Source organism: Clinocottus analis, unplaced genomic scaffold, assembly GCF_023055335.1.
Source record: "Clinocottus analis isolate CAN_PGR_092001 unplaced genomic scaffold, fCliAna1.0.p SCAF_18, whole genome shotgun sequence".
NCBI classification, from domain to species: domain Eukaryota; kingdom Metazoa; phylum Chordata; class Actinopteri; order Perciformes; family Cottidae; genus Clinocottus; species Clinocottus analis.
Genome location: NW_027175909.1, coordinates 17,086,818 through 17,106,579, shown reverse-complemented (window position 1 = coordinate 17,106,579; position 19,762 = coordinate 17,086,818). Strand labels below are relative to the sequence as shown.

Here is a 19,762-nt window from a genome sequence, read left to right as displayed (position 1 = left end):
TCACCACATTAGAGACCGCCAGACTTTTACAAGTCAGAGGTGGTTTGAGGGCCTTTACTGGTTTATTTAACTGGGATAAACTGGGTATTTAACACAGATGCATTGACAACCTGGTGCCGTAGTGTACCACCAGCGTCATGCAGCTCCTTTCCTGTTAAGTCGCGTTCATGTCCTAAGAAGACAAAAATGTCTCCAGCAAACGTGAAATAATAACATAAACCTCATAAAACAAGATTCATCCTCTTTGTGATTCACTTGCAGCTCCAGTATTAAGGATCTTTTGCGTGTTCGACCTCACACACATCGCCGGCTTCACCGCTGGTTCCCCGCCGCAGTGCAAAGGGTCAAAGTGTGAACGGCGCGGGTCGCTTGTAGAGTCGTGGTCGTGATGTCCACCAGCCGTGAAGCGGCGTACTCGAGTCTGGATGAGCGTGAGACACCTGCTCCGCCGCCAGATGTTTGTGCAGTGTGTGTGTGTCGCTGTGTGCGTGTTGTGTGTGTGCCGGAGGCGTCGTACTGCTGCTGCTGCGTGGGAAATCTCTGAGCTTTAATAAAACCTGATGACACACACTGATCCGAAATTACCACGCAGCATAACCAGACTCTCTCTCTCTCCTCTCTCGCCCTCTCCAGGGCTCCATCCAGCAGCTGGTGCTGAAGTCGGATCCCACGGCCCCAGATGACCAGTGTGAGGAGGACGATCCCTATGTGAGCGCACACACACACACACACGCATACTTGTAATCGCAGCCCCGTTAGGACCTTGTCTAGGTGGTGTTACGTGAGGACACGCGCGCACACACACACACACACGCACATGCACACACCCAAAGTTCCTGTGGCCTCAGCAGCCAGAACACGAACAACATGGAACAAGTCCTCCCTCTAGTGGTGGAAACAGAGCATTACAGTGACCCATGTGGACAACGTGTGTGTGTCTCTGTATCTGTGTGTGTTTAGTTATCTTTCACACAGCAGTGATTATATTTGAGACAATTGTGTGCGTCTGACTGTTTGTGGCTGCACACGTTGTAGTGTTCCTACTGTATGTTTAAAACGTTTTTATTACACATTGTCCAGTCTGGTGATGCTGATGCTCAAAAAAAAAAAAAAAAAAAGTTAATCGCTTTGGATAAAACTGTCAGCTAAAAGAAATGTAATGTAATGAAATACAATATGTACACACACAACATACTCACATCCACGTCTTACAGACTATATATATATATATATATATATATATATATATATATATATATATATATATATATATATATATATATATATATATATATATATAGACATAAGACAAAAAAAGAAGCTCAAAGTCAGCTTCATAAACAAATAGTTTTCTCTTCAGAGACACGACCTCAATCCCATCAAATTTCATATGTTTTGGTCGTGGTTTGACTCGTGGATTAGCTGATATTATTTACACATCAGAGAAACATTTCAAATATGCATTTTTCCCGTGACAACAGCCCACCAGGCTCTGCTGAGAAGAACCAAAGCACTCGCCATCCAAGTGTCTTTTTTTTATTCGATGAGGGGAAACTGAATTTTTCTTTTTTGGCCCGTTTCCTCGTTCAGTTCCCTCGTCCTGCAGCTGGACCTCAGATCCCGTTCCTCCGCTTGCAGAGCGTTTAAAGCGTTTAAAGCGTTTAAAGCGTTTAAAGCGTTTCAATCCTTCCCGTCCCTCTGTCTCCTCGTTTATCTCCTCGCTCTCGTTCCCTCTGCAGGCCTCTGGATACGGCAGCGGTGACGATGCGTACGAAGACGTAGAGGGAAGAGACGAAGTGAAGAAGATTGTGGAGGAGAGAGAGTACATCATGGTGACTGCAGCACACACACACACACACACACACACACACACACACACACACACACACACACACACACACACACACTCGTTCTATCCCGTGTAGCTGGGTTGGATCAGGACCAAAGGAAACAGCTCTTATCCTCGCCGGCCGGCCGCAGACTGGAACATGGTGATATGTGCGGCTCGCTGCCAGCTCTCGCTCTCTGAAAAGAGGAAAAGAAGAACGCAACGGGGCGATAGAAGAGAGGACAAGATTATTTGACTCAAAGAAAATGTCCCTTTCCCTTAATTGTTTCAGGACAGGAGATTAAAACACTATTAATAATTTAAACATAGACCAGAAGGACTGAGAGCAGCTGGAGGTTTTATCAGATGTTATCTTTCCTTTAAGGTTCATTGTGAGAGAGCGGAAAAGGAAAATGGCCGACGTGTCATCCTGTAAAAAAGTGACTCAAAAGTCAAAATAATCTTCCTGATTAACTGAAGCCACATTTTCCACCCACAATAATGAAGTACCCCGTTCAATTTCTACTGAAGTGAAATAAATTGAGACGTAGTCCTGAAGTTACTTCCTCCATACTTCCCCTTCAGGCTGCGTTTTGGTAAACGCAGCGTGTAATTTCTCTTCTGCTGCTTCCTCTTGTGACTTTTCTAGTTTTGCTATTAGAGGAAACTGTGCTGTCGCACTTTCACACATTCTTTCAGCCTCATTGGTCTCTGGAGCTGCAGGACGCCAGCGCCTCCTTCAAGTCACTCAGGAGAGAGATTCACTTCATTTAAACCAGATTTTATATCCCTGCTGATGGACATGAAACACTTTTACTTTGTGGTAGATGAAGAACCTGAGTTCTCCATCATGAAGATGTAGAACCTGAGTTCTCCATCATGAAGATGAAGAACCTGAGTTCTCCATCATGAAGATGAAGAACCTGAGTTCTCCATCATGAAGATGTAGAACCTGAGTTCTCCATCATGAAGATGAAGAACCTCAGTTCTCCATCATGAAGATGAAGAACCTGAGTTCTCCATCATGAAGATGAAGAACCTGAGTTCTCCATCATGAAGATGAAGAACCTCAGTTCTCCATCAGCGTGGAACCTGTGGGAGAAGATGTGTCCCACCATCTGAGGCCAACACATATTCACACACACACAGACTCGTTAATCTTTAATAAAGGTTCTGCATGGCTTTTACATGCTGAATGACTAAGTGTCATTTTTGTGTGTGTCCTCTTTGCAAGTGTCATTTTTGCATTTGTTACGTTTGCGTGTCATTTTTGCATGGAACATTTTTTTGTGTAACATTTTTGCATGTGTCATTTCTGCATTTGTCACTTTTGTATGTAATTTTTGCTTGATAATTTTTTACGTGTGTCATTTTTGCATGTAACATTTTTGCGTGTCATATTTGCATGTGTAATGTTTGCGTGTGTCATTTTTGCATGGAACATTTTTTTGTGTAACATTTTTGCATGTGTCATTTTTGCAGCCCTTCCCAGACCTGGACCCGACCTCCAGCGCCCCCGTCCAAGCTCCGCCCACTGAGAGTCCACGAGGTGCTGATGATTATGATGATGAGAATGTAGACATAGAGGAGCCGTCTGGACAGGAAGTGGAGACGACCACAGTGAGAGGTAAGACAACAACAACACAACTATGTGTGTGTGTGTGTGTGTGTGTGTGTGTGTGTGTGTGTGTGTGTGTGTGTGTGTGTGTGTGTGTGTGTGTGTGTGTGTGTGTGTGTGTGTGTGTGTGTGTGTGTGTGTGTGTGTGTGTGTGTGTGGTAACGCTGTGATATGCCAAATACTTGGCTTGTATTTCCTAATATTCGCCAGCAGATGGTGCTAGAGGAGTCTCTTTTTTCTCTCATCTGACCTGCCCTAAATTGAGATTTCATATTTTATTAAGTCATATAATCATACCAATAAAGTGCCATTATCTTATAAACGTACGTATATAATATATGTTATTATTATAATATTTTTTTTATGGACTCTTTTTGTGTTTTTCTTCCAGAGAAATCATTTCATGCGGCTGCCACAGACTCTGTATTTGCCACTGTAAGTCATTATTTTCTTCATATGACTCATATATAAGTCACCAATATTATGATGATAACATTATCACGATGTTATGACCAATATCGACTGCTCATTGGCTCCTTTTGTGAAGCCGAACGGTCGTTCCAGCAGCTGTGAATTAATTCATAATTTAATAAATAAGTCACTCGGAGTTCGTTCCCCTTCAGCCCCTCCAGGCGTCTCCGGGACAGAAAGGGGAACCGGGTCCCTCCGGTCCTCCGGGGCCGCCCGGCCCTTCAGGACGAGCCTCTGGTGACGGAGGGGAGCCGGGCCCCCGGGGGCCACAAGGACCGCTGGGCCCTTCGGGTCCGCCCGGGGTTTCTGGGAAAGATGGACAACCCGTGAGTTTGATCCTGTTTGCGATATTCAAAATATTCTATTTAAAGAACATCAGACGGACGATCGATCACATTCGGTTGTTGAGGTCGATCCGAGGATAAAATGATGGATTGTTTTTATATTCTCGTCTTTTCTCCAGGGAAGCAAAGGTGACACCGGTGTCCCAGTAAGTGAAGTCTTTCTTACGTGTTCATGCAGGAACTCATCTAGAGCACACTTATTACATTTAATGTCTTTCTGCTGATTCAGCACATTAAACTCCAGACTTACGGCACTGGATTGGGTTTCGGTCTTGTCCTCGTTTCTGCGCTTCACTTCTTACAACCTGGAGAAAACATGGCCTCCGATGAGATCTGATGTCTGTCTTCTTCCCAGGGTGCAACTGGGGCTCCAGGATTCCCAGGACTTCAAGGAGATCCTGGTTCTCCGGGGGAAAAGGTGAACAACACACCTGCTTTAATACGTACGTAATAATAAGTACTTAGACACTCCAAAACCCTCAAATAAACGTCTCGTGGCCGTCTCCTTCAGGGGGATCGTGGCGTTGGACCGCCGGGTCCTCCAGGCCCTCCTGGACCTCCAGCTCCAGCAAGCAAGTCCTCCAGGGTCTTGGTGGGTTATTATACTGGCATTTGTATGCACCAATAATGTTATGAATGTGATTATCTAAATAGTTAGAGGAAACTGATGCCTGGTTGGCTGAAGCATTCATGCTTTCCAAGTATTTCATTATGAATCTCGTATGAACAAATCTCAAATTATGAACTGGATTGCATTGTAATAAGAATCAATGAGACATGAAGCCCTCCAGCTGTAGAGATCTGACCTGATTTTGAGCTGATCTCACCTGATCTCACCTGATTTAACCTAATTTAACGACATGTGTCATGTGTTCATCAGGAGGGGTCCGGATTCGAAGACTTTGACAGCGATGCAGAGACCATCAGGGTGGGTGAACGTCTCTCTCTCTCTGTGACGTTAGCGGATATCAAGGTGTGTTTTTGTGACCGAGATATGTCGTCCTGCCTCAACAGGGGCCTCCGGGGCCTCCCGGCGTCCCGGGACAGCCGGGGCCCCCAGGATCCCCGTCGGAGGACTTCTTTCCTGGACCACCTGGGGCCCCTGGCAAAGACGGGAAGGATGGAGAGCAGGGTGCACCTGGACTGCCTGTAGGTTTTAACATTGTTCTTCCTCCTCCCCATTTGTCTTTATGTACTTTTCAACAATAGGAGCAAAACACAAACGTAAAAAAAACCCACAACTTTTACGGTGAACTTAGCACCGCTCACCTAACTTCTGTTTGCAGGTGATTGAGGAGTGGTTTAGTGGCTCTGCTTCTGGGTCTGGGTCTGGTTCTGGGTCTGGTCAGGTATAAACCATGTGGTCCCTTAAGATCCAAGGGACCGGAAAGACAGTATTTCCCCCAACTTCAGTTGAAAACACATGTTCATTCACTGCTTTCCTGCCATTACTTGCTGCACAGTGTCCTTATCCTCCAGCTCTTTGGCAGAAACTAGCGTCAGCGCTTCAGAACATGAGCTGAGCCGCTGCGTCTGTTGGGGGAAATGTGTCTTTTGTCTTATAAAATGTTAGAAGCTGTGTGTGAATGGACTCCTCTCAGGTCTACAACCTTTACTGCAGCACTCTTTCAGTGCATAAAAGGCTTCTTCTCTTCGGTTCCCCGCTGGCATTTTTACATCTGTCCTCATTTGAACCAGTTTACATACAACTCTGTTCAAAAGGATGAATGTACCGCTAACCATTTAATGACCCATGCAAACACTGTGCTGTGGACGTGCAGGGCTGATTGCCATCTGGGAAAAAAAATAAAAATAGATATGCATCTGAAATCTGAAGCGTGAATATAATGACATCACTTGACTCACTTGCAGGGAGTTAACGGAAAAGATGGGAATCCAGGACCAGCTGGAGAGAGAGGAGACCAGGTGAGTCTGATGAACACAGCATCATATATATATATATATATATATATATATATATATATATATATATATATATATATATAAATCTCAATATATGTCAATACTCAATATATTGCAGTAGCGAGATAATATCACAGTATCGCGATAATATCGAATTGTGACTCAAGTATCGTGATAATATCGAATCGTGGGACCTCTGATGATTCGAACTCCTAATATATCTATGGACATTCCTTTTATGGACTGACATACCTACTTTGTAGAGTTAAAAAGAAAAAAATAAGCCTCATATGTGAATGTGCAGCACCACCCACGATACCCTGTATGTGTGCCTCGTAGGCCACGCCCCTTTTTTGTCTTATTTCCCTTGAGTTGGCCTCTTCGTTCTCTGTGAGAATAAAAAACGACGCTCAGGGGCTCCAGAGTGAACAAGTCTGTGCCACAAACGTGGTTTAAAACGTCTCTCATGTGTTGAACAGGGAGAGCGCGGCGCGAGCGGCCAAGCAGGAGCCAAGGTAAGATGATGATGATGTCATCCTTGATTGGACACCATCGCTCTTCATCTGTCGCCTGAACTGACGTCATCATCTGGTCTCCTCGCAGGGGGATCTGGGCCCTGCAGGGTTTCCAGGTCTACCGGGCTCAGAGGGTCCAGAGGGGCCGCCCGGGCCCAGGGGTCCGTCTGGCCCTCCGGGGCCCCCGGGTCCTCCTTGGAGAGGCCCCGCCATGGACTTTGAGGTACGGCCTGTTATACAACTTCACCAACGCTGACCCACATTATTATATAATAGACACTGATATCTGCACTTTTATTAATATATATATATATATATATATATATATATATATATATATATATATATATATATATATATATATTAACATTTTGGCCCAAATAAATATTTTTGTCAACATTTAGGACTTGGAGGGCTCTGGGATTCAGAGTGGTTTTGGAGCGGTGTTGTCCAGAGGCCCACAGGTACGACTGCATTGAGTGTGTTAACATAAAGAGAATATTATTATCAGTCATCATGCGCAGTCATTTCATCAAACCATCAGCTGCTGATCTTGTGACAATGCATGTGCTCCTGTTGGTTTCCCAGGGTCCTTCAGGGATCCCCGGCCTTCAGGGGCCCAAGGTGAGATGTGAAGACGAGTCTTAGTGATCCATGTAATTTGATTTCTAACATCACCTGACGACACGTTTCTCCCTCTTCGCCTCACAGGGGAAAGATGGTTTAGACGGCTCCCCGGGAAAGCCGGGGCTCAAGGTGAGTCTGAGTCAGGGACCCTCAGGTTTCTTTCCTGCAGGAACGTCGCGTCACAATACAACACAGGGAATCTTCTTCATCGGTTTGACTCATAACAGCAGTGGCTGTGCATTTTCTCCCTGGGCCTTCTGTGCCGTCTCATAATGCATGTGGCACACATGACAAAACAATCCAACAAAACTGCGACACTAAAACACTGCACACTCAAGAGCAGATGGGACGATTATAACTACATATTAAAAACACCGTAGACACATTAACACAATGATACTGCAGACAAAAAGTAGTTCACGCACCAGAGTTTACTTAGAGATAAGTCCATCCTCCTCTCTTTGTTAACAAACACTTCAACACCTTGTGATTGATGTGTCTGCAGGGGGAGGCGGGTCTTCCAGGGAGATCAGGGTTTCCTGGACTGGAGGGACTAAAAGGAGGAGAGGTCAGTACATGGACAGATTAAGGATTTCAAGAAAATGTCATCTTTTATAGATGGTTCAGACCGTTTTTTACCTTATTTATTGCAACTTTTTTGTTGGGAGATATGACTGTAAATGTTTCTAAAACAATCTGTAGAATGTAAAAGTGTCATTTAAAACATACACGCGTAACATCCTCAACTGTACGAAGACAAAATGGCCGCTGCTAGTAACTGAATGTCTCCTCTTGGATCATCTACAGGGAGATAAGGGGGCCAGAGGAGATCCAGGACTAAAGGTAAAACCACATGGGACTTGGACAAACTCACATGTGGACCCACGCACACCTTTTTCTAAAGTTTCTCGACATTTCTTCAGGGAGAAAGGGGACGGGACGGGCTGAGTCTGCCCGGCCGTCCGGGTCCACCTGGACCAGCAGGACCCGTTATCAACCTCCAGGATGTAAGTAGCACCTGAGCACTGTGAAGAGAGAGGCCGGCGTTGATCGATATTCTATTGACAACGTTCTCCTTGTTCCTCAAACCCAGCTGCTGCTCAACGACACCGACGGAGCCTTCAACTTCTCGGGGCTTTCTGAAGTTCAGGGTCCCGCTGTGAGTATCAAGCTACAAGAACTTTAACTTAGAAAGCAAAAGACAACACAAAGCACACGTTAAGGCAGTGGTTCTCACACTGTGGGGTGCGACCTTCTAGTGGGGTGCGGAGGTATTACAGGTGGGGCGCGGGATAGGGAAATGCAGATAAATCCTTATGTTATCATCTTAAAAAGGGCAAACTAAGTTAATTGCAGCCACAATACGCTATTTATTTGGCCAAATATTATTTTTTTATTGCACAAAAACAAACAAAAAAGTAGAGAATTCAAAAATTTAAAAATCCTACATGTTCGCAGGGGCCACAGGGGCCAAAAGGGCCAAAGGGGAACAGTGGGACGCCCGGAGTTCAAGGCCCTGCAGGGCTGAAAGTAAGTGATGTATTCGCATGTTGTGTGATCTTATTGTTCCGTACATGCACACATTGTTTGCATATGTTTGTTTTTGCTGCCTGCAGGGTGACCGGGGTGAGCCGGGCTTCATCCTCGCAGAAGATGGATCCCCGACGTCGGGTGTGATTGGACCCAAAGGGGTCAAGGTTTGTTTTGGTTCTTCCACACCCTTGAACAGTACATTATTGACGATACGGTCCTGCCTCCCGTGCCGTATTGCTTCAATAACACGCGTCCGTGGGGCTTTGCAGGGAGATCATGGCGCATCCGGACCGGCTGGGATGACAGTAAGTACGAGCGGCGAGCAGTAAAATGATGTCACCTTTTTCAGGTCCTGTAACACCATGTGACCCAAATGCAATGCAGGGGGCAATGGATGCATTTAGGAATCACTGTGACTCACCTGGTTCTGTTCCCCACAGGGGCCCGCCGGACCCCCGGGACCCAAAGGAGAATTTGGTTTTCCCGGTCGATCTGTAAGCACCGCGAACTCTCAGGGTTTGATCAGGAGATCCAGATTATAAATATATATTAATATGTGCTCTGCAATTGAGTTGTTTAAACTTCTAAAGTCACACATTTTACACACAAAATGTTGTTTTTGGAATCAACTCGCCATACTGACTTTGATGTGTGTGTGTCTGTGTGTGTGTGTGTGTGTGTGTGTGTGTGTGTGTGTGTGTGTGTGTGTGTGTGTAGGGGCGTCCAGGCCTGATGGGACCAAAAGGAGAGAAAGGAGACTCTGTAGGCCTGCAGGTGAGTCACACACCTGTAAAAGCAGCAGCAGAATGAAGCTGAGCTGATGGAGTTTCATAGTTTCATAGATTGTTATACAACTTTTTATCTTTCTTCCATTTTTATGTTTTTTTGTCTTTCCAGGGCGCTCCCGGCCTCCCGGGGCTGCCGGGCCGTCCGGGAATATTTAACTGCCCGAAAGGAGTAAGCACACACACATCCATGAGACACACACACACACACACACACACACACACACACACACACATCCATTGAAACACGCACACAGACAGACATCCTGATACAAAGATAAACAGACACACACACTCTGACACGACTCTCATGGAGTGTGTTCTGTTTGCTCTCTGTCTCCCCTCCCCCATCCCTCCCTCCCTCCTCCTCTCTCCCCTCCTCTCCCCCCCCCCCCTCCCGCCTCCTCTCTCTCTCCCCTCCTCCCCCCTCCCCCCTCCTATAGACCGTGTTCCCCATTCCTCCGAGGCCGCGCTGCAAAATGACTGTAAGTCGTTATGAATCTGTTTTATTGCCTCACACGTGCATGAGAATTCTTTTTTTAACGACCATTTATTCAATTTTTAATGGCACGTCTCGTATAATCCGTCATCCCGCCGCTTTGTGTATATTCTGAATCATACGTTCACGTTAGCGTGAAGGCCGAGCTGCATTCTAAGTGCTCGTCTGTCTTCATTGAACCTCCTCATCATTTTATTTATGTGTGTAATCATCCGTCTGCTGAGCCCGTTCAGACGTCACTAACTCCCTTTTTTTACCTCCCGCTCCCTCCTCACACATCTCACCTCTCTGCTCCATATTTATGTATGATTTATGAATTCATTCAGTCATCGCTGGCTGCTGTTAACATGTTTGTGCTCGTTTTATTCCAGCTGAATCCCAATGGAACCGTCGCCCTCGGTAGGTTGGTCTGTTCTTTCCCATAAGTTGTTATTAAAGGTAGGCGTGTCTTATTAAAGGTAGGCGTGTCTTATTAAAGGTAGACATGTCTTATTGAAGGTAGACGTGTCTTATTAAAGGTAGACATGTCTTATTGAAGGTAGACATGTCTTATTAAAGGTAGACGTGTCTTATTGAAGGTAGACATGTCTTATTGAAGGTAGGCGTGTCTTATTGAAGGTAGACGTGTCTTATTAAAGGTAGACATGTCTTATTGAAGGTAGGCGTGTCCTAGTGAAGGTCTTATTAAAGCTAAGCGTGTCTTATTGAAGGTAGACGTGTATTATTAAAGGTAGACATGTCTTATTGAAGGTAGGAGTGTCTTATTAAAGGTAGAGCCTTTCGGGGTCCCCACATGGACCCCGGTCTGATTTGGGGTCTGATTTGTTCGTCTCTTTGTCTCTCAGGTAACTGTCAGACGCCACTGAAGGGCCTGAAGGGAGAACAAGGTGATCCTGGGATCCCGGCGCCTCCAGGTGAGTCAACAAAGCTCCTCAATAACCAGACACTGAAAAGTCTGAGGAAGGGAGGAAGGGAGTGAATGAGGCAAGGAGGGAATGAGGAAGGAAGTGAAGGAGTTAGGGACTGAAGGGAAGGAGGGAGAGAGCGAGTAAACAAACAGAAAAATAAAATAAAAATGGAAACAGAAAAATAGCTAAACTATAATTGATGTTTTAATGAGTGAATTTTAAGGTGTGATTTCAATCTTAAGGTCAGATATTTAATCTTGTATTTCCTCTTTTCATTAGTTGTAACTCCCTCCTCTGTTTCCTCTGTCCTAGGCTCCTTTCCTGACAGTGGAGGCTGGGTGAGTTTCACGTGGAAGTAGCTTTTGAATTTCATGTTTTGTGTGCTTTTAAATGCTTAATCTTAAATCTTGCTTTTTAAATGTGCCGCGTGACCACAGGGGGCGAGAGGGGAGCAGGGCACGAAGGGAGAGAAGGGAGACGCGGGGGAGGCGGGGCTACCCGGGCGCCAAGGTCACCCCGGTCGACCGGGCCCCGTGGTGAGTGAAAAGCACATATATGTGTGATTTAGTTTCAGTTGTGCGTCTCATGTCCTGGTTAGTTTTCATCATGTTTTGTGTCTCTGCAGGGACCCAAAGGGGAGTCGGTGCTCGGCCCACCGGGCCACCCCGGGGTGCCGGGTTCTCCGGGCGTTCCGGGCTACGGCAGACCCGGACCGGTCGGCGCTACCGGCCCACCGGGCCCACCGGGCCCCTCCGAGTCGCCCTTCAGATACGGCTCAGGTACGATCCATGACTCATCCCACACCACGACAGCAAACATGCTTCATTCGTGTAACCGATTCAGATAAAAATTTGACATTTTTGTGACGGCAGCTTTGACCGTCGTCGGCCCGCCCGGCCCCGCCGGCCCCGCCGGACCTCCCGGGCCTTCCAGCAACGCCGCATTTGTACGTGAACATTGTGAAAAAAAAACGCCTCGTCCGTCAAAGTTTTTCCCAGAGGAAGGTTTGAGCTTGTCTCCTCTGCACTTGTTTCCTCAGCTGAGGACGTTTAAGTCCCGCGAGAGCATGATGCAGCAAACCGTCAGGGACGCAGAGGGAACGCTGGCGTTCGTCACAGCAACAGGAAGTCTCTTCCTCAAGGTCTCCCAGGGATGGAAGGAGATACAGGTACAAGTGAAACCGCAGTTATATTCATGTGTTCGTGACGTTCATTCACGCTGAGTTTGAAACAATGAATCTGCTTTTAAAAGAAAGAGGCTCAAAATATCAGCAGCATACATACAGGCATCTATATACATGTTTATTCTTTTAATCAAACTATTGTCTCTCATTCATTTGAGTCATTTAAGGTTTACTGTATGCTTTGAATCCTCATTGTTAGTTTAAATACTACATTTTATCACTTTTTACTGTTTACACACACATTTCATAATGTTTGCTCATGAACATTTGGTTTAAAGTCGTGGAAATTTGAACGACAACATGAGCTCAAATGACACAACGTGATGCGTCTGATTGGAAGTTGTTTTGTGTGCGCAGCTCGGCAGTCTGATCTACCTCTCCAACAACATCATTCCACAGGACGAGGTACTGACGGCTCTGTACATATGAATGTACTTCATACGCAGTATTTAATCCATTTCATTCAACTCGTCCTCTTCAACACAATGTTTCAGCCTCAGGTTTCATACCAGTTCAGAGGAAACCCCATGGAGAGAATACGCTCAGCCAATGAAAGGGTGAGCCTCACTACCGCTGTGTTACTCTAAATAATGAACATGGAATATTCATGAATTATTGATTATTATGGAACGATTTTATGAAACATTTAAAGACATATATAGTACATGTTTTTCACAGCTTAGTTAATGTAAGTTAAATGTGTGTCTTCTTGAGTGGGAGGGAGTGAATAAGTGAGGGAGGAAGGGAGGGAGGGAGGGAGTGAATAAGTGAGGGAGTGACAGGGTGAATGAGTGAGGAAGGGAGTAAGTGAGAGAGTGAAGGAGGGAGGTAGGGAGTGAAGAAGGGGTGGAGTGAGTAAGGAAGGGAGAGAGAGAAACAGGGAGCGAGTGATTAAATGACGGAGGATTTGTTTAACTGTAATAAATAATTCTTCCTCGTGTAACACCGCTCTGCCGCCTCCTCTTCCTCCTCTCCCTCATCCTCCTCCTCTTCGTCCCCCCCTCCAGCTCAACCTGGTGGCGTTGAACCAGCCGCACTCCGGCGACATGACGGGCCTCGACGTCGCCGACCGGCTGTGCTACGAGCAGTCCAAGGCGATGGGCTTGGCGCCGAACTACCGCGCCTTCATGTCCTCGCACAGCCAGGACCTCGTCCACGTGGTCGCCCCCGGCCTCCGGGAAACGCTGCCGGTGACCAACCTCCGGGTGAGTCCGCTCTCCCGCGGTTAGCGACGGGCGATGGAGCTTCTTGGCGGCGTCTTAACCGGCCGCGTGTCTCCTTCGTAGGGGGATGTGATGTTCAGGAACTGGCGGTCGATTTTCAACGGCGACGGGGGGCCGATGGACGCCAGGATACCGATCTACTCCTTCGACGGCCGGGACGTTTTAGCCGATCCCTTCTGGTCAGTTACCTTCATCGACTTCCTGCTTGTTTGCGTCCCGATCCGATCTCCACCCTTGCAGATTTTGACATTTTATGAATCTGTTCCGTAAGTAGTTAGCAAGAGATGCTAACTTATACTGCTAATAACAACGGCAAACGTGGCCTTTTAAGCTATTGAGCTCTTTCGCTAATCTAAGCGTTATGTTTGCATCATGGATGGAGTTTGAAATGCTAAAAGAACTGAGTATATTTACATTTAGGCTAAACAAAGAGGCACGTGTGTGTTCAGCCCAATGAATAGCATTTAAATTAAAGATGGAACATGAAAACACATGAAATCAGAGGAATGCAAAGAAATATTCCATATAATATATTTCTTAACACAGATTTATCATCAAACATTTCATATTGTTATTGACGCTAAACAGATTTTTAAAATGACGTTCCTTCTCATGAGGAAAGAGCCTGAAGACGTTTAGATCAAGGAGTCAAATGTATGAAATAAATACCGTAAAAAGTCGGTTTACAAGCCGCTGCTACCTTCGGTGGGTGTCCTCCGCTAGCTCCCCGCTTTAGCCAGCTAGCGCTGCTGCTAGCTCCCCGACAACAAGGGACAAGATCGGGCTCAACGCCCGACTCGGGCAGCGGAGACGCGGGCAGTAGCGTGCGAGCTTGCTGCAGCGGGGAGCTAGCAGCAGTGTGTAGCTAACGGCAGTGTGGAGCTAGCAGCAGCGCTAGGTTGCTGCAGCGGGGAGCTAGCTGTCTGTCTGTCCTGTTGTGCCGTTACTTCCTGTCCCGGTGACGCTCTCCGTCCTCGCCTCCTCAGGCCTCAGAAGAGCATCTGGCACGGCTCCAGCAGCCGGGGCCTCCGGGTGGCGGACAAGCACTGCGAGACGTGGCGAGCGGACCACATGTCGGTCACGGGCCAGTCGTCCAGCCTGACCTCGGGGCTGCTCCTGGGCCAGCAGACGAGGAGCTGCTCCAACCAGTACATCGTCCTCTGCATCGAGACCCACAAGAACCTTTAAACCGCCGCTGACACCACTCCACCACGCCGGCCACCTCAAACCTCACAACACTCGGGGAAAGCATTTGTGCTACATTTTTGTGACCACGTTTAACGCAATTTCTTTTGCATAGAGGATGTTACACCTGCGTTACGTATGAGGAGCGAGGAAGTCTGGACGACAGCCAAGATATATAATCCCGCAGAGATGAACTAACATAACGTCCATGACCCCGTGACGGTTTCTCCTCGTATTCGACCCGGTGGCACATCAACGTCAAACGCAACGCGGCGGCTCGTGGAGGCCGCTAGCTAGCTAGCTAACATCTCAAAGAGAACGTGGTGATGGTTTATTAATGTTAAAATGATACACGCAGCACCTTTAACCTTTTTTTTTTTTAAGGAAAGTGGACTCATTTGTAAGAAGCATCTGCAACAAAGTAGCACAGATGGTCTTCTGAACACGCCCCAGGAGTCCCCGGCGGTCCTGAAACTGTCCTGTTTTTTTTTTTAAATTTTCCAAAGACTTTTGTGATGGAAGCTGTCAATTGTTCTACGGACACGCGTTTGCATAACTTACATGAAGTCCAACAGAGGGACGACCGGCCAACCAGTGTTCCCAACCAAAGTCATGTTTGATGCACTGTTCTTTAATTGAAACCATATTTTCTAGTTTGTGTTGTAGTTTTTTTTATAAATCTTCGTGATCCCACATCTTAGCAGCTCTTTCTCTCAATAGGCTATTTAATTTAAATTCCATGATTTATTTATACCGTCACAGCACATAAACACAAATCAGATGATTCAATTTAAGAATGTAATTTATCGTTGTTGTTTTTTTTCTTTTCAAATGACTGTTTCTTCTCACTCGTTGCCTCTTTTCTATCTTTTTGTACAGTTTTTTTATGTTTCTAGTTTCCTGGGAAGTGGTGGCAGCAGTCAAAACTAAATTCTCCACAAATGTAGTGACGCAATCAAAACAAGCTGAATGATTTAAATCCAGAAAAAAATAAGAATGCAAGAAAATAAATTCCAAAGGAGGAAAAGTCACATTTTTGTGTAAATATTGGTGCTTTGCTGACTTTGTCTTTTCATGATCTGCTCTTGTTTTATTCTCAATTCAGCGCAGAAAAAGCTGAAGTACCTCTGACTGGATTAAACCGGTTTACGGCTTGTTCTGCCGGGCCGACCTGCCAAAAAGAAAACAAACTATTACAGCGAGTATTTGATTATGAAAAATGATTTCCGGGGGAACACTCTGAGCCAGGATCCTGACAGTTGAAAAGTAAACGTTGTGTTTTTGTCGTCTCTGTTGCATTAAAGCACACAAAACCTACATTGTGAGTATTTCATTTGCTGCAATTGTGTAACACTTAAAGCTCATCATATACTGTGTGAAGTTAAAATAAAATAAAATACATACATACATATACTATTTTAAGATAAGATAAAATAATAAAATAAGATAATCCTTTGTTAGTCCCTCAGTGGGGAAATTACAGGATTACAGCAGCACTGCTCACATGTAATAAGATAAAAAAGAGTCAAGTAATATAATTAAACAGTAAAACGGTAATAAAACAAATTTAAAAATTAGCAGTAAGAAAGTATTAAATTTACAGATGGATTAAAATATACAGATGTAATAAGAGCGAGAAACAAAGATTTAAAATATATATTCAGAGGTTTTCTTTCTCTCAAAACTGGTTTGGCAGAAATCATTTGATTGTTTTTATTGCATATCTTCGGAGCTTTTTAAACCATAAACCTGTATAACAGCTTGAATCAGTAATAAAACAGGTGTTTAAAAAAAGACGACTTCCTTGTAATAATCTCCACAGGATATGTTAAAAGGCATGTGTTTGCATCTCGGTTATGCAACCTCGCTTTTTGTGGAGGGAGAATTTTCGTTTTTATGCAAACACGAGGCTTTTATTTTGAAGGCAGTAGCCCAGAGGTGACGCAAACAACCAGCAGCAGCTGCGATGGAAGCACCTGGCTCACCTGCGCGCTCTCGCTGCTTCTTCTGGAGCGTAAAAACTATGCTGTTCTTCTGCGTTTCTCTCACGTGCCTCTTGCGTTGTTCCGCTCAGAGGAACGACCACCCCGTGTTCGGTAAGTGCGCGTTTCACTGCGACCCGCAACATGGTGGCGCTTTACAGAAAGAGACAGGAAGAAAGAAGCATGCGCCGACCGAGACAAGCAGGTGTTTCCTCAACCGGGTTTTTTCTGTCTTCATTGAACGTTTTACCGCACAACTTTTGCGCGATGTTAAGTGAACTTTCAGAAATTACCCCTCTAAAAGTGATCTGACAATATGGCGACAATATGCATGCAAAACACAGCAGACCTCGAGAGAGGAAGTACTATTTTGTTTGACATAGAGGAAAATTTACTTTTTTAATCTATGTTTATCAATTAGAACGTGCACTTCCGTTAGTTATTCTGACGTCAGACAATAAATACACTTTCATTTAATTATATGTGCTGTAATACAGTGTATGTTAGTGATGCTCAATGGCCCGCTGTCCCTATTGTAATTCAATATATTCTCTCTCTCTCTCTCTCTCTCTCTCTGTCTCTCTCTCTCTCTCTCTCTGCCGGAAGGCAAAGGATGTTGAAACGTGTCCTTTTAGACCAAACTGGTTAAACTGGTTGTGTTTATATTCTTTCAAAAGGAATTCTGGCTCAACAGATTTTTAATGGACGTCCAAATCAAAGAAGTTACATCGGCACCTCCTACGTCAAGCTGCTGGAGTCCGCTGGAGCGAGGGTGGTGCCCGTCTTGTGAGTGGTGGTCGCGTTTGGCGTGAACACAGCAGGCTTCTTGTTCATGCAGAAATTCTTAATCTGAAACTTTTAACCTCCTTTTTTTTCTGTCTACAGTCTCAATCAGCCACTGGAGGAGTACAAGAGAGTGTTCAACACCATTAACGGGTAAATGTGCTCCAGCAAAGGAACCGATTTAACCGCCAAAGATCGAGGGAAGAGGATTCCAAAATGAATAATGATGCGATGTGTGTCTCTGGTCATTTAGAAACGACCTCCGCCATCTGCTGACAGCTCAGTGTGTGACTCGCCCCATGCAACATTACATAAGTCTGCTTGATGTATGTTGCAGCTTCAGAAACTACAGTGAAGGTCTCGGTGGAAGAGGCACTACTCATACGATTGTCAATTTGTATTCATACAATCACCTATTTCTTTAAGTTCAGCCACACAAAGCAAGTGGGATACAGATTGGAAGCATTTCGGTGTTTGAACAACAGCATAAAGGAGTTACCTGGCATCGGGCCTGGTATCCGGATGATTTCTAATATTAACTCATGGTTTGCTTGTTGAGAACAGTGGTTCTCAAACTGAAGCACATTATATATTCTACATTGTTATGTTGTCCAACCCTTGTGTGTGCATTGCAGTCACGACTCTGCTCTCTGTAAACAGGATCATCCTACCAGGAGGAAAGTCCAGCTTCTACTCGTCCAAGTTTCAAAGAGCCTCTCAGATCTTCTACGAGCTCGCTATCGAGGTACGCCTGGCGCATATTACTCGCCGTGTTTTTGTGTGTTCGCGCTGGATGTTGTTGCAGACGTGTGTGACGTTTCAGGCGAAGAACCGTGGCGACCACTTCCCCATCATTGGCACCTGTCTTGGAATTGAGCAGCTGTTCTTTTTGACGAGTACAAGGATGCAACTGTCGTCGACCAAGACGAGGGGCGTGACATTGCCCCTGACCTTCACCAACGGTATGGCTTTGCCCGAACACCGAAATGTTTAAATTCCATTTACCGTAAAAGTTATAAGCCGCTAGTTATAAGCCACTATTATCTTCGGTGGTTGTCCCTACTGTAGCCAGCTAGCGCTGCTGTTAGCACCCTGCTCTAAGCTCCCTGCTGTAGCCACCGAGCACTGCTGCTAGCTCACCGGTGTAGCCAGCTAACGCCGGTGCTGCTAGTGCCCGCGTCGAGCCGGGGCTGGTCCCGTTACCTTCGGTGGTTGTCAGGGAGCTAGCGAGGAGCTAGCGCTAGCTGGCTACAGGGGGGAGCTAGAAGCAGCGTTAGCTGGCTACAGCGGGCACAACCACCGACGGTAGTAGCGGCTTGTAACCCGACTTTTACGGTAGCTTCAGCTCTGAACACCATTGTTTTGTTTTTTTAGAAATCATCATTTTGTCATCAACATGACCGCAACTCGTTACTCGTTACTTGTGCCAGCGCATATTTATTGTAGTTTATAGAACAATGGACCATCTTTCGTTGACACATTTTAGTTATCAATAACAAATGACAATGTTCTGACACGTTCGCAGAAACCAAAGGCAGCAGAATGTTTCGAGACTTCCCGGCTCAAGTCATGGAAGACATGGCGACTCTGCCGCTGTCGGAGCACTCCCACCTGTGGGGTATGGCATTATCGGTAAGTACCAGGTATAACAGCGATGCCCAATAGGTCGATCGCGATCAGGGGGCGGAGTCAAAAAACTGCGGTCAAATCGGACAGTTTTCAGCTACCTTTAACGTATATAGGAAGTCACAGAAAAAATGATTTCCTGTTAGCTACGATCTTTAGGCTACTTGTAGTTTACAGATCATGTTTGGATTTATTCATATGTGATTATAAATATATATTTATGGAGGAATATGTGTAGGTGCATCCTTTGTTCTTTTAATGTCTGCCTGTGAAATACATTACTGCTGGTTTTAATGTGTTATACAAATACGATTTTGTATTATCAACCACACAAGATATGTTTTTATATTAAGCATGAAACTAATAGTCAACAATCGAGCGTTAAGTATCACAACTACACATGAAATAATATTTTTTTACATCACGTGTTGTTTGCTGTCAGATCTAAAAGCCAATCAGCTCTCTGATGTGGCGTTTCCCATCATGCACTGGGCCAGGCAGTCGGTGGAGAGCTGCTGTGGCGCCTGGCTCTAAAAATGGCGGCCGCCAGTATCGTTGACCACGTGTGCACGGCTTTTATCGGAGCATAAATGGGGGAAAGAGAGATAACGGGGTGCATTGTTGCTGACTTGTGCCGGTTTCTTTCAGGTTTTTAACAAGAACGAGGAGCTGAAGAAGTTTTACAAAGTCCTCACCACGAACACGGACGGAAAAACAGAGTTTGTGTCA

General features: G+C 45.5%; 2 protein-coding genes across 3 annotated transcripts in view; both read left to right on the top strand.

Moving 5' to 3' along the window:
- LOC137788774 (collagen alpha-1(XV) chain-like) overlaps positions 1-15,959 on the top strand; it is a 47,582-nt gene extending 31,623 nt beyond the window's left edge. The window contains exons 6-44 of one of the 2 annotated variants that reach the window (XM_068581849.1): positions 634-708; positions 1,740-1,832; positions 3,311-3,455; positions 3,838-3,881; positions 4,070-4,243; positions 4,381-4,407; positions 4,617-4,679; positions 4,773-4,853; positions 5,142-5,189; positions 5,276-5,410; positions 6,134-6,187; positions 6,664-6,699; positions 6,788-6,922; positions 7,104-7,163; positions 7,288-7,323; positions 7,411-7,455; positions 7,832-7,894; positions 8,134-8,169; positions 8,250-8,333; positions 8,420-8,485; positions 8,785-8,856; positions 8,943-9,023; positions 9,129-9,164; positions 9,300-9,353; positions 9,577-9,633; positions 9,757-9,816; positions 10,088-10,129; positions 10,515-10,542; positions 10,989-11,057; positions 11,364-11,389; positions 11,489-11,587; positions 11,677-11,830; positions 11,924-11,997; positions 12,091-12,219; positions 12,592-12,639; positions 12,729-12,791; positions 13,242-13,439; positions 13,521-13,636; positions 14,444-15,959. In XM_068581849.1, the coding sequence (XP_068437950.1) occupies positions 634-708; positions 1,740-1,832; positions 3,311-3,455; positions 3,838-3,881; positions 4,070-4,243; positions 4,381-4,407; positions 4,617-4,679; positions 4,773-4,853; positions 5,142-5,189; positions 5,276-5,410; positions 6,134-6,187; positions 6,664-6,699; positions 6,788-6,922; positions 7,104-7,163; positions 7,288-7,323; positions 7,411-7,455; positions 7,832-7,894; positions 8,134-8,169; positions 8,250-8,333; positions 8,420-8,485; positions 8,785-8,856; positions 8,943-9,023; positions 9,129-9,164; positions 9,300-9,353; positions 9,577-9,633; positions 9,757-9,816; positions 10,088-10,129; positions 10,515-10,542; positions 10,989-11,057; positions 11,364-11,389; positions 11,489-11,587; positions 11,677-11,830; positions 11,924-11,997; positions 12,091-12,219; positions 12,592-12,639; positions 12,729-12,791; positions 13,242-13,439; positions 13,521-13,636; positions 14,444-14,645 (3,108 nt within the window). In that variant the 3' untranslated portion in view covers positions 14,646-15,959. The remainder of the gene's footprint in view (positions 1-633; positions 709-1,739; positions 1,833-3,310; positions 3,456-3,837; positions 3,882-4,069; positions 4,244-4,380; positions 4,408-4,616; positions 4,680-4,772; positions 4,854-5,141; positions 5,190-5,275; positions 5,411-6,133; positions 6,188-6,663; positions 6,700-6,787; positions 6,923-7,103; positions 7,164-7,287; positions 7,324-7,410; positions 7,456-7,831; positions 7,895-8,133; positions 8,170-8,249; positions 8,334-8,419; positions 8,486-8,784; positions 8,857-8,942; positions 9,024-9,128; positions 9,165-9,299; positions 9,354-9,576; positions 9,634-9,756; positions 9,817-10,087; positions 10,130-10,514; positions 10,543-10,988; positions 11,058-11,363; positions 11,390-11,488; positions 11,588-11,676; positions 11,831-11,923; positions 11,998-12,090; positions 12,220-12,591; positions 12,640-12,728; positions 12,792-13,241; positions 13,440-13,520; positions 13,637-14,443) is intronic. The other variant, XM_068581850.1, reaches the window with a different exon arrangement.
- A 706-nt stretch (positions 15,960-16,665) lies between these two features.
- LOC137788894 (gamma-glutamyl hydrolase-like) overlaps positions 16,666-19,762 on the top strand; it is a 4,125-nt gene continuing 1,028 nt past the window's right edge. Inside the window, exons 1-7 of the mRNA XM_068582047.1 lie at positions 16,666-16,738; positions 17,302-17,410; positions 17,510-17,560; positions 18,068-18,152; positions 18,231-18,369; positions 18,933-19,039; positions 19,682-19,762. The exon at positions 19,682-19,762 is cut by the window's right edge and continues 10 nt beyond it. Coding sequence (XP_068438148.1) covers positions 16,666-16,738; positions 17,302-17,410; positions 17,510-17,560; positions 18,068-18,152; positions 18,231-18,369; positions 18,933-19,039; positions 19,682-19,762 — 645 coding nt within the window. The remainder of the gene's footprint in view (positions 16,739-17,301; positions 17,411-17,509; positions 17,561-18,067; positions 18,153-18,230; positions 18,370-18,932; positions 19,040-19,681) is intronic.